This window comes from Bombina bombina, chromosome 3 (assembly GCF_027579735.1).
Source record: "Bombina bombina isolate aBomBom1 chromosome 3, aBomBom1.pri, whole genome shotgun sequence".
Classification (NCBI taxonomy): Eukaryota; Metazoa; Chordata; class Amphibia; order Anura; family Bombinatoridae; genus Bombina; species Bombina bombina.
Window position 1 is genome coordinate 1,114,266,895 of NC_069501.1, and position 13,559 is coordinate 1,114,280,453.

At 39.4% G+C, this 13,559-nt stretch overlaps 1 protein-coding gene across 1 annotated transcript in view; it reads right to left on the reverse strand.

Moving 5' to 3' along the window:
* LOC128652635 (WD repeat-containing protein 64-like) overlaps positions 1-13,559 on the reverse strand; it is a 385,941-nt gene that overhangs the window by 266,429 nt on the left and 105,953 nt on the right. Inside the window, exons 10-11 of the mRNA XM_053705567.1 lie at positions 11,571-11,616; positions 2,956-3,002 (exon numbers count right to left, since the gene is read on the reverse strand). Of these exons, the coding sequence (XP_053561542.1) occupies positions 2,956-3,002; positions 11,571-11,616 (93 nt within the window). The remainder of the gene's footprint in view (positions 1-2,955; positions 3,003-11,570; positions 11,617-13,559) is intronic.

Sequence of the window (13,559 nt, forward strand, 5' to 3'; positions counted from 1 at the left end):
GGGAACTCCATCCGGAGTTGTTTGCTCAATTGGTTCTCCGTCGGGGCAAACCAGAATTGGATCTCATGGCGTCTTGCCAGAACGCCAAGCTTCCTTGTTATGGATCTAGGTCCAGGGACCCAGAAGCGGCACTGATAGATGCTCTAGCAGCGCCTTGGTTCTTCAACCTGGCTTATGTGTTTCCACCGTTTCCTCTGCTCCCTCGTCTGATTGCCAAAATCAAACAGGAAAGAGCATCGGTGATATTGATAGCGCCTGCGTGGCCACGCAGGACCTGGTATGCAGACCTAGTGGACATGTCATCCTTTCCACCATGGACTCTGCCTCTGAGACAAGACCTTCTAATACAAGGTCCTTTCAATCATCCGAATCTACTTTCTCTGAGACTGACTGCATGGAGATTGAACGCTTGATCCTATCAAAGCGTGGCTTCTCCGAGTCAGTAATTGATACCTTAATACAGGCACGAAAGCCTGTCACCAGGAAAATTTACCACAAGATATGGCGTAAATATCTTCATTGGTGTGAATCCAAGAATTACTCATGGAGTAGGGTTAGGATTCCTAGGATATTGTCCTTCCTCCAAGAGGGTTTGGACAAAGGATTATCAGCTAGTTCTTTAAAGGGACAGATTTCTGCTCTGTCTATTCTTTTACACAAGCGTCTGGCAGAAGTTCCAGACGTTCAGGCATTTTGTCAGGCTTTAGTTAGAATTAGGCCTGTGTTTAAACCTGTTGCTCCTCCCATGGAGCTTAAACTTGGTTCTTAAAGTTCTTCAAGGGGTTCCGTTTGAACCCCTTCATTCTATTGATATCAAACTTCTTTCATGGAAAGTTCTTTTTCTGATGGCTATTTCCTCGGCTCGAAGAGTCTCGGAGTTATCTGCCTTACATTGTGATTCTCCTTATCTGATCTTTCATTCAGATAAAGTTGTTCTGCGTACAAAACCTGGGTTTTTACCTAAGGTGGTTTCTAACAAGAATATCAATCAAGAGATTGTCGTTCCATCATTATGTCCTAATCCTTCTTCAAAGAAGGAATGTCTTTTGCATAATCTAGACGTAGTCCGTGCCTTGAAGTTTTACTTACAGGCTACTAAAGATTTTCGCCAAACATCTAACCTGTTTGTTGTTTACTCTGGACAGAGGAGAGGTCAGAAGGCCTCGGCAACCTCTCTTTCTTTTTGGCTTCAGGGTATAATCCGTTTAGCCTATGAGACTGCTGGACAGCAGCCTCCTGAAAGGATTACAGCTCATTCTACTAGAGCTGTGGCTTCCACCTGGGCCTTTAAAAATGAGGCCTCTGTTGAACAGATTTGCAAGGCTGCAACTTGGTCTTCCCTTCATACTTTTTCCAAATTTTACAAATTTGATATTTTTTCTTCTTCGGAGGCTGTTTTTGGGAGAAAGGTTCTACAGGCAGTGGTTCCTTCCGTTTAAGTTCCTGCCTTGTCCCTCCCATCATCCGTGTACTTTGGCTTTGGTATTGGTATCCCACAAGTAATGGATGATCCGTGGACTGGATACACTTAACAAGAGAAAACATAATTTATGCTTACCTGATAAATTTATTTCTCTTGTAGTGTATCCAGTCCACGGCCCGCCCTGTCCTTTTCAGGCAGGTCTAAATTTTAATTAAACTACAGTCACCACTGCACCCTATGGTTTCTCCTTTTCAAGGCTTGTTTCGGTCGAATGACTGGATATGGCAGTGAGGGGAGGAGCTATATAGCAGCTCTGCTGTGGGTGATCCTCTTGCAACTTCCTGTTGGGAAGGAGAATATCCCACAAGTAATGGATGATTCGTGGACTGGATACACTACATGAGAAATAAATTTATCAGGTAAGCATAAATTATGTTTTTTCATATTTGATGTAGTCGTGTAATATGTGCTGGGAAATGTGTCCTTTAACTATTTTTGATTATTTTGAAATAATGGGCTAGATTACAAGTTATGCACTATTTATCACTCCCGCTTGCGTGTTAAATTCGCTAAAAGTAAGATTTTTTAGCATATTTAGATGTGTGTGTGTATGTATCTCTATGTTAAAGCCCTTTGCAGGCCTTTTTTTCTAACACCTGAGACCTCATATCTTTAAACCCTAACAACTTTTTTAATGTAGTTTTTTTAAAATAATTTTATTAGACAGTGTTATTATAAGTGTAACTGTACTTTTAAATGTATTTTTGATGTGTTTTGTACAACTTTTTTGACTCTCGTGACCAGAGCTCTGAAGTGGTGCTAACACCACATGCGTTAAAGGACCAGTAAATACAGTAGATTTGCATAATCAACAGATGCATGATAACAAGACAATGCAATAGAACTTAGTCTGAACCTCAAATGAGTAGTAGATTTTTTTCTGACAAATTTCCACTCCCACTGCATCATGTGACAGCCATAAGCCAATAACAAATGCAAATACGTATATTCTGTGAATTCTTGCACATGCTCAATAGTAGCTGGTTACTCAAAAAAGTGTAAATATAAAAAGGCTGTGCACATTTTGTTAATAGAAGTTGTTAATAGAAGTAAATTGGAACGTTGTTTAAAATGGCATGCACTATCTGAATCATGAAAGTTTACTTGTGTCTCTTTAAATTCAATTGCGCTCAAGCAAACTCATTTACTTTCAACTCATAATACGCGCGCTACTTCTGATGTGTGAAAAGAGTTGCGATAAACCCCTTAGCGCTAATCTATCTTAATATTGGCTGTCACCATTAATAATTACAAAAACAAAATATGGATTTTCAGACTCGGAAAGATTTTTTACCTCCTCCCTTACATTATGAAATATAATGATCTTAAACATGATCTTATCTTATTGGGAACAGTCATGACCATTTTTAACAATCTAAACTCAAACACGCAGTCACAATTTATTGCTTGTGAGGTGCATGCTTGATGTCCTATATGAGCCGTCAAAAACATATTTGGAAAATGTTATTTACCTTAATGTTTCTCCTACTGATGTTAACAGCAATATATTAACACATCCCTGTGAAAAATAACAAAGCAAAACATAAAAATAGAGAAGCAAATAATATTAGTTACACACAATTCAGTTTACAGAAAATTGAATAAATTATTTATGGAGTTTTAGAATGTGTTTTAAATGAACATAAAAGTAAAAACACAAATGCTCTAAAGTTTTATCTGCAAGCAGCAATGCAGTATTAAAATGATCTAACTATGGACTCGGTTTTAATTTTTCTGAAATCCTCGTATGATATTAAAAAAAATGGGATCAGCCATTATATTTTTTTATCATAACAATCACAATCTTACAGAGTTAAACACAACCGAGCTTGATAACTCCAACTATATTTCATCTTCATTTTCCAACAATAGCACCGTTACAGACCAATTATGGCTGTCAATCACCGAAAACCAAATCGATACACAAAATAATACAACTGCCCTTTTTGATGCCCAGTCGCTTTCACCAACTGACCAGGCCGCACATCCGCATTCTCTCCTGACAATCGACTCTCTCTCTCTCTCTGCATGTCACAACTGTTGACATCTTGTAGATATGTTTTATTTGTTTTTTTTCCATTTATTTGATGGTAATAACAGAATTTATGCTTACCTGATAAATTACTTTCTCCAACGGTGTGTCCGGTCCACGGCGTCATCCATTACTTGTGGGAAACGTTCTCCCCCACAGGGAAAGGCAAGGAGAGCACACAGCAAGAGCTGTCCATATAGCTCCCCCTCTGGCTCCGCCCCCCAGTCATTCGACCGACGGTTAGGAGAAAAAGGAGAAACTATAGGGTGCCGTGGTGACTGTAGTGTATAAAGAATTTTTTTTTCAACCTGATTAAAAAAAACAGGGCGGGCCGTGGACCGGACACACCGTTGGAGAAAGTAATTTATCAGGTAAGCATAAATTCTGTTTTCTCCAACATTAGTGTGTCCGGTCCACGGCGTCATCCATTACTTGTGGGAACCAATACCAAAGCTTTAGGACACGGATGAAGGGAGGGAGCAAATCAGGTTACCTAAACAGAAGGCACCACGGCTTGCAAAACCTTTCTCCCAAAAACAGCCTCCAAAGAAGCAAAAATATAAAATTTGTAGAATTTGGCAAAAGTGTGCAGAGAAGACCAAGTCGCTGCCTTACATATCTGGTCAACAGAAGCCTCGTTCTTATAGGCCCATGTGGAAGCCACAGCGCTAGTAGAGTGAGCTGTGATACGGTCAGGAGGCTGCCGTCCGGCAGTCTCATAAGCCAAGCGGATAATGCTTTTCAGCCAGAAAGAGAGAGAGGTAGCAGTAGCTTTTTGACCTCTCCTCTTACCAGAGTAAACGACAAACAAGGATGAGGTTTGTCTAAAATCTTTTGTTGCTTCTAAATAGAACTTTAAAGCACGAACAACATCTAAATTGTGTAATAAACGTTCCTTCTTTGAAACTGGATTCGGACACAAAGAAGGAACAACTATTTCCTGGTTGATGTTCTCGTTGGAAACAACTTTTGGAAGAAAACCAGGCTTAGTGCAAAACAACCTTATCTGAATGGAACACCAGATAGGGTGGATCACACTGCAAAGCAGATAATTCAGAAACTCTTCTAGCAGAAGAAATAGCAACCAAAAACAGAACTTTCCAAGATAGTAACTTAATATCTATGGAATGTAAAGGTTCAAACGGAACCCCTTGAAGAACTGAAAAAACTAAATTTAGACTCCAAGGAGGAGTCATGGGTCTGTAAACAGGCTTGATTCTAACCAAAGCCTGAACAAAAGCTTGTACATCTGGCAAAGCTGCCAGTCATTTGTGCAACAAGACGGATAATGCAGAAATCTGTCCTTTTAGAGAACTAGCTGACAATCCTTTATCCAAACCTTCTTGGAGAAAGGAGAGAATCTTTGGAATTTTAATCTTACTCCAGGAGAATCCTTTGGATTCACACCAACAGATATATTTTTTCCATATTTTATGGTAAATCCTTCTAGTCACAGGTTTTCTGGCTTGGACCAGAGTATCAATCACAGAATTTGAAATCCCACGCTTGGATAAAATCAAGCGTTCAATTTCCAAGCAGTCAGCTGCAGAGAAACTAGATTGGGATGTTCGAATGGACCTTGTACTAGAAGGTCCTGTCTCAAAGGTAGCTTCCATGGTGGAGCCGATGACATATTCACCAGGTCTGCATACCAAGTCCTGCGTGGCCACGCAGGAGCTATCAGAATCACTGAGGCCTTCTCCTGTTTGATCTTGGCTATGAGCCTGGGGAGGAGAGGAAACGGTGGAAACACATATGCTAGGTTGAACGACCAAGGCGCCACTAATGCATCCACTAGAGTCGCCTTGGGATCCCTGGATCTGGACCCGTAGCAAGGAATCTTGAAGTTCTGACGGGACGCCATTAGATCCATGTCTGGAATGCCCCATAATTGGGTTAACTGAACAAAGACCTCCGGATGGAGTTCCCACTCCCCCGGATGGAAAGTCTGACGACTCAAATAGTCCGCCTCCCAGTTGTCTACTCCTGGGATGTGAATAGCAGATAGATGGCAGGAGTGATTCTCTGCCCATTGGATTATCTTGGTTACTTCCTTCATCGCTAGGGAACTCTTTGTTCCCCCCTGATGATTGATGTACGCAACAGTCGTTATGTTGTCCGACTGAAATCTTATGAACCTGGCTTCCGCTAGCTGAGGCCAAGCCAGGAGCGCATTGAATATAGCTCTTAGTTCCAAAATGTTTATCGGGAGAAGCGACTCTTCCCGCGACCATAGGCCCTGAGCTTTCAGAGAGTCCCAGACCGCGCCCCACCCCAAGAGGCTGGCATCGGTCGTGACGATGACCCACTCCGGTCTGCGGAAACTCATTCCCTGAGACAGGTGATCCTGGGTCAACCACCAGAGAAGTGAGTCCCTGGTTACCTGGTCTACTTGAATTTGGGAGACAAGTCTGTATAGTCCCCATTCCACTGATTGAGCATGCACAGCTGTAATGGTCTTAGATGAATTCGAGCAAAAGGAACCACATCCATTGCTGCGACCATTAGTCCTATTACTTCCATGCATTGAGCTATGGAGGGTTGAGGAATAGAGTGAAGAACTCGACAAGCTTTTAGAAGCTTTGTCTTTCTGACGTCTGTGAGAAAGATCTTCATTTCCACAGAATCTATTATTGTTCCCAGAAAAGGAACCCTTGTGGACGGTGACAGTGACATTTTTTCTATGTTCACTTTCCACCCGTGAGATCTGAGAAAAGCCAACACAATGTCTGTATGAGCCCTCGCTTTGGAAAGAGACGACGCTTGGATTAGGATGTCGTCTAGATAAGGTGCTACAGCGATGCCCCTCGGTCTTAGGACCCTAGAAGGGACCCTAGCACCTTTGTGAAAATTCTGGGAGAGGTGGCTAAACCGAATGGAAGAGCCACAAACTGGTAATGTTTGTCCAGAAAGGCGAACCTCAGGAACTGATGATGAGATTTGTGGATTGGGATATGCAGATACGCATCCTTCAGATCCACGGTAGTCAAAAATTGACCCTGCTGGATTGCTGGTAAGATTGTCTGAATGGTTTCCATCTTGAAGGATGGAACTCTGAGGAACTTGTTTAATATCTTTAAATCCAGAATTGGCCTGAAAGTTCCCTCTTTTTTGGGAACCACAAACAGGTTTGAGTAAAACCCTAGACCTTGTTCCCCGGAGGGGACTGGGTTTATCACTCCCATCTTTGATAGGTCTCTTACACAATGTAAGAATGCCTGTTTCTTTATCTGGTCTGAAGATAAGCGAGACAGGTGGAACCTTCCCTTTGGAGGAAGTCCCATGAATTCTAACAGGTATCCCTTGGAAACTATCTCTAGTGCCCAGGGATCCAGAACATCTCTTGCCCAAGCCTGAGCGAAGAGAGATAGTTTGCCCCCTTCCAGATCCGGTCCCGGATCGGGGGCTACCCCTTCATGCTGTCTTGGTAGCAGCAGCAGGTTTCTTGGTTTGTTTACCCTTGTTCCAGCCTTGCATGGGCTTCCAAGCGGGTTTGGGCTGGGCCGCGTTACCTTCTTGTCTAGCGGCAGTGGAGTTATTAGCCGGTCCGTTCCTGAAATTGCTAAAGGAACAAAAATTAGACTTGTTCTTAGCCTTAAAAGGCCTATCCTGTGGGAGGGCATGGCCCTTACCCCCAGTGATGTCTGAAATAATTTCCTTCAATTCCGGCCCAAAAAGGGTCTTACCCTTGAAAGGAATATTCAGTAACTTAGTTTTGGACGACATGTCTGCCGACCAGGATTTTAGCCAAAGCGCCCTCCGCGCTACTATAGCAAAACCTGAGTTTTTCGCCGCCAATTTCGTTATTTGAAAGGCGGCATCCAAAATAAAGGAATTAGCTAACTTTAATGCGTGAATTCTGTCCATGACTTCTTCATAGGAAGTCTCTTTCTGGAGCGACCTTTCTAGTTCTTCTAACCAAAAGGACGCCGCTGAAGTGACAGTAATAACACACGTAGCTGGTTGAAGGATGAACCCTTGCTGAACAAAAATCTTTTTAAGCAATCCTTCCAATTTTTTATCCATAGGATCTTTGAAAGCGCAGCTGTCCTCTATAGGAATAGTTGTGCGCTTCGCTAGTGTTGAAACAGCTCCCTCAACTTTCGGGACCGTTTGCCATGCGTCCCTTCTAGGGTCTACTATGGGAAACATTTTCTTAAATATAGGAGGTGGGGCAAAGGGTACACCTGGCTTCTCTCACTCCTTTTCCACTATGTTCGCTACCCTCTTAGGTATTGGAAAAGCGTCGTCGTGCACTGGGACCTCTAAAAATTTGTCCAATTTGCACAACTTCTCTGGTACTACCATGGAATCACAGTCATCCAGAGTAGCTAATACCTCCTTAAGCAAAGCGCAGAGATGTTCTAGCTTAAACTTAAATGCCACTAGATCTGTTTCTGCCTGTTGAGACATTTTTCCTGAGTATGAAATTTCACCCTCAGACAGCCCTTCCCTCACAGCCAATTCCGATTGATGTGAGGGTAAAATAGATAAGGCATCGTCAGCGTCTGATTGTTCATCCTTTTTATCTGTATTTAAAACTGAACAATCACGCTTTCTCTGAAAAACTGGCAGTTTGGATAAAAGATTTGCTATAGAATTATCCACTACTGCTGATAATTGTTGCATAGAAATAAGCACTGGCGCGCTAGGTGTTGCCTGCGCGGGCAAAGCTGGTGTAGACACAGAAGGAGAGGATGTAGAGCTATCCCCACTACCTTCATTAGATAAATCATCTTGGGCAACATTATGAAAAATAACAGAGCTGTCCTGATTTTGTTTGGACGCTATGGCGCAATTATCACAAACACTCGAAGGGGGAACCACATTTGTCTCTATACACACAGAACATAGGTTATCTGATGGAACAGACATGTTAAACAGATTTAGGCAGGCAAACAATGCAATAAAAACGATTTTAAACAAAAACGTTACTGTCTCTTTAAATAATAAAATGACACATTTATTTCTGAATGTTCAAAAAACTATGAAGGCAATATCCGATTTTTCTGAAATTTGGACCCCAGTGTCTTAATGCTTAGAAAGTATTGCACAGCAAATATGGAGACTCTAGCTCTTAAGCAAACCAGAGCTAATTGTTGGATTTAACCGTTTTTACACACCACAATCCCAGCTACAGCCTTGCTGCAGCTTTTTACCTTCCTTAGGGGTCACCATTCACAGAAAAAAGCCTTTTGGAGTCACTTTCTGAACCACAGGACCCTCTCACATGAATCTGCATGCACTGCCTTGAAATTCAACTGCACAGCTGAAGTGCCAAAATGAGGCTTCCTCCCTCAGCACACTAGAGTGAAGGGGCCTTCCTGACTAGATTTAGGTGTCTAAAACAAGCCAGATCAATAAAAAACGTTCCCAAGTGTATGTGAGCTTATAAAATATTTCAAATGGTATAATATTGCAAATAAAAACCAATCGATTTAGCCCCTAACAGTGTCTACCAGCATAAAAAAACAAAAAGGGGAAGCCTGTTATCTTTTTTGCTGAGGTGAAAGAAAAATGGCTTACCGTTTCCCCTGAGGGGAAAAATGACTGTCATCTAGCATTAGCCTGTGTTGTTAGAAGGAGTCTAGTCATACCTGAAGCAGATGAGTCTGCAAACTGTTACCCCCAACTGAAGTTCTCTTGTTTCAACAGTCTTGCATGGTAACAGTAATGGATTTTAGTTACTTGTGCTAAAATCATAGCCCTCTTAAACAGAAATCTTCATCACTTTTCTGTTATAGAGTAAATAGTACAAGCCAGCACTATTTTAAAATAACAAACTCTTGATAGAAGAATAAAAAACTACAACTAACACCACAAACTCCTCGCCATCCCCGTGGTAGATGCTACTTGTTCAGAGCGGCAAGGAGAATGACTGGGGGCGGAGCCAGAGGGGGAGCTATATGGACAGCTCTTGCTGTGTGCTCTCCTTGCCTTTCCCTGTGGGGGAGAACGTTTCCCACAAGTAATGGATGACACCTTGGACCGGACACACCAATGTTGGAGAAAATGTGTTTTTTTGCACTCCGCACCCACTCATAATAGCACACAAGATAATATTAATGCAGTCGACATTGTCTTAGTGTGCCTTATACGTTAAATGGATAGTGCCTGTTAAATAGATAGACCTATAAACACTTATATAGGGATGGGCGAATGTAGTGAAAGTGCAATTCGTTTGCTAAAAAAATTTTTGGACAATCGAATGTTGATACAAATAAAAATCCATTAAATTTGAGTGTTGTTAATGGTTTTCGAATGTTACTTTCGTTTTTGAATGTTCATAATTAGATTGAATATCCACATTTGAAATTTTTAATCTAACATACTATTCAGAAGCTCAATATTTCATGTGGTAAATTGATACAAGTATATCAATTACACATTTTCTATTATAAGAGAGCATTATAAATACTATTACAAATACTGTATATAAATTTGAATTTTTCTATTTAGAGCATTACATATGTCGATTAGAATATTACATTTAAGGAAAGCATTAGAAATATTATTACATTAAATGTTAGAATGTTGTACAAACATTTGAAACAAACTAACAAAAGTGTTAAAATGTGTTTCATTTTTCGAATGTTCTAAAATATTCGCCCATCGCCACACTCATATTACAAGTGTTAAGTAAGATGCTCAAGAGAAACCCAAAATGGTGCTAGAAAAAGCTGCGCTTTTGAAGACCTGGCTGGAAAATATGTATAACAAGACACATAAAAATATATATTATGTGTATGTATGTGTGTATACATTTGTATGTATGTGTATGTATGTATGTGTGCAGTGTCTTTAACATATATTTCAAGTCCAATACCAAAGTCTATAAGTGAAGAACTCCACTGCTTAAACGGAGGTTTAACGCATCTTTCGCTTAGCACTTGAGCGATAGCCAGCATGAGTTTCTCAACATACTGTGAGGGATTTACTGCATTCACACTATCCGACATCCAGATGTTATGGTGCCCTAGACTTTTGCTCAACCAATAAAAAATATTTTTAACTAGTAAAATGAGTGCAAACATAAAAGCTCTATTAAAGGACCAGTAAACACAGTAGATTTGCATAATCAACAAATGCATGATAACAAGACAATACAATAGCATTTCCTCTGAGTAGTAGATTCTTTTCTAATACATTTCAAAGTTATGTATATTTCCACTCCCTCTGTACCATGTGATAGCAATCAGCCAATCACAAATGCATATACGTATAGGCTGAGTTCTTGCACATGCTCAGTAGGAGCTGGTGACTCAAAAAAGTGTAAATATAAAAGACTGTATACATTTTTTGTAATGGAAGTAAATTGGAAAGTTGTTTAAAATTACATGCTGTATCTAAATGATGAAAATTTTATAAAACTTGAGTGTCCCTTTAATTTAACTTGAGTGATATAAGTGCACAATAGTGCTAATATTTTTGCACTCCACTAGCCCCATTTGTTTTATCTACACACAGTGGACTAGATTACATATGAGACGCAAATGGTTTTGCACAAAAAAAAACCCATAGCGACGTTTCGAGCCTCTTGGACCCTTACTCATGCTATCATTAGCATGAGTAAGGGTCCAAGAGGCTCGAAACTTCGCTATATTTTTATCCTAATGTTGCCTAAATAAAGAAGAAGTATTTTAAAGAAAAGTGCTGTTGCCATTGTCTACTTTTGGAATTATATATGGGAGTATGGCAGGCCTCCTAGGCAAACGTGCATTGCAAAGGTAAACCTGTAAAATGCTATACCCATTGAAGGGTTACCTAAAAAAGTGCCGGACTGATTGCTGTATTTGTTATATATATATATATATATATATATATATATATATATATATATATATATATATATATGTATATATATATAAAAGTGTATTAGAGCCCTTAGCCATTAAGTAGATGAAAACATGATAAAACTATTTTAGTTATCCTAGTAAGAGAAATTGCTCTACAATTAAATGGCTAGACTTTATAAAATACCATATGAATTTGTTTCTTTTAATGGAAATAGCTCTAATTTTAGTAAATTGCTTACAGAATTTTGTATTATTGTACCTTGTCATCTCCATAGAAGATCATACACTCGTCTGGTTTCATGTCACTAAAACACACACAAAAAAAACAATACATTTATTTGTAGCAAAAAAACACAAGTTGACAGAGAGAAAAAAGCTGGTTCATGTTCTAGAAAATAATATGTTTTAAAAAATATAAAAAGTTGCTTGACTGGTTGACTTTATGCACAATAACTTTTAAAAATATTTTTTTTTTTATAGAGGTATGAAAACCATATTTAAAGGGATGTTAATCACAGTAATATAACATGTTTTGTTATGTATAGTAAAATAACTGCAATATACTTTCATTATTTATTTTGCCCCCTTTTCTTGTAATTTAACTATGCAAATTATGGATTTTCTAATTCTCATAACTAAAAATGCAAACGGCAGATATCTCTCCCTAAATGGCTTCTACAGTCTTCTCCAGAAGCAAGCATGGATTGGCTCCTTCCAATAGGGGAAGGAGTGGGTGTAGATTGGCTATTGGAAAAAAAAAATGGCAGGAAAGACGTTTGTGTGGTTTCAAATGTTTAGATGTGGATAATATGTTAATATATTGCAAGGCAACAGAATTGTCTCATAATTAAATATCAGTTCCTTTCACAAGCTAATGGTTTCTACAATTTTGATTAAACTTCAGAGTTAACATGTTTAGTTATGTGTTTAGTTATGTGTAATGAAACAACCTTGCAATATATTTTAATTATTTATTGTGCTCCCTTTTCATGTAATTTATCTCTGAAAATTGAGCAATATCTAATTCTCAGAATTTGCAATGCATCTGCTATACTCCGCTATATATCTGTCCTTAATTGACTTTATCTAATAACAACTGCAAAACAATTCACTTTATAATAACTTTATGACTATGAATAGTTTTGTTGTCTGTGGATTAAAAACCAGATTGGCTCCTACAAATAAGACAAATTGTAGGTGGAGTTTGGCCATTGATAAATAATTTCAGTAAAAATGATGTTAATTTATTTTAAAAATGTTTGCACTTGGCTTATATGTTGTTATTTTAAAGCAGCACAACAGAAATGTCTTATAATGTCAAGATGTATACTGTCCCTTTAAGGGATAAAAAGGAGAGTTACAATTTGATAAAGCTATACATTTGTTTGCAAGTGATGTCTGATATTTACAGAAGTTGGTTTCTAAGTATATATTGTACATGTTTCATGAAATAAAAAAATATTTAATATGTGGGTCTATAAATGTCACTATATATTCTACAAAGAAACGGCGAGATTAAGAGTTTTGCGGTAACAGGGGTGCGTTGCTAACGAGCCTTTTTTTTCACCACTCCCTTAAGACAATACTGGTATTACAGGATTTTTTAAACCTGGCGTTAGCCGCAAAAAGGTGAGCGTAGAGCAAAATTTAGCTCCACATCTCACCTCAATACCAGCGCTGCTTATGGTAGCGGTAAACTGGAAAAACGTGCTTGTGCACGATTTCCCCATAGGAAACAATGGGGAGAGCCGGCTGAAAAAAAGTCTAACACCTGCAAAAAAACAGCGTTCAGCTCCTAACGCAGCCCTATTGATTCCTATGGGGAAATACATTTTATGTCTGCACCTAACACCCTAACATGAACCCGAGTCTAAATACCCCTAATCTTACACTTATTAACCCCTAATCTGACGTCCCCGACATCGCCGACACCTACATTATATTATTAACCCCTAATCTGCCGCTCCGGACACCGCCGCCACCTACATTATACTTATGAACCCCTAATCTACTGCCCCCAACATCGCCGAACCCTACATTATATATATTAACCCCTAATCTGCCCCCCCAACGTTGCCGCAACTATATTAAATGTATTAACCCCTAATCTGCCGCCGCCAACGTCGCCGCCACTATAATAAAATTATTAACCCCTAAACCTAAGTCGACCCCTAACCCTAACACCCCCCCCCAATTTAAATATAATTTTAAATATTCATAATAAAATTGCTACAATGAAATAAATTAT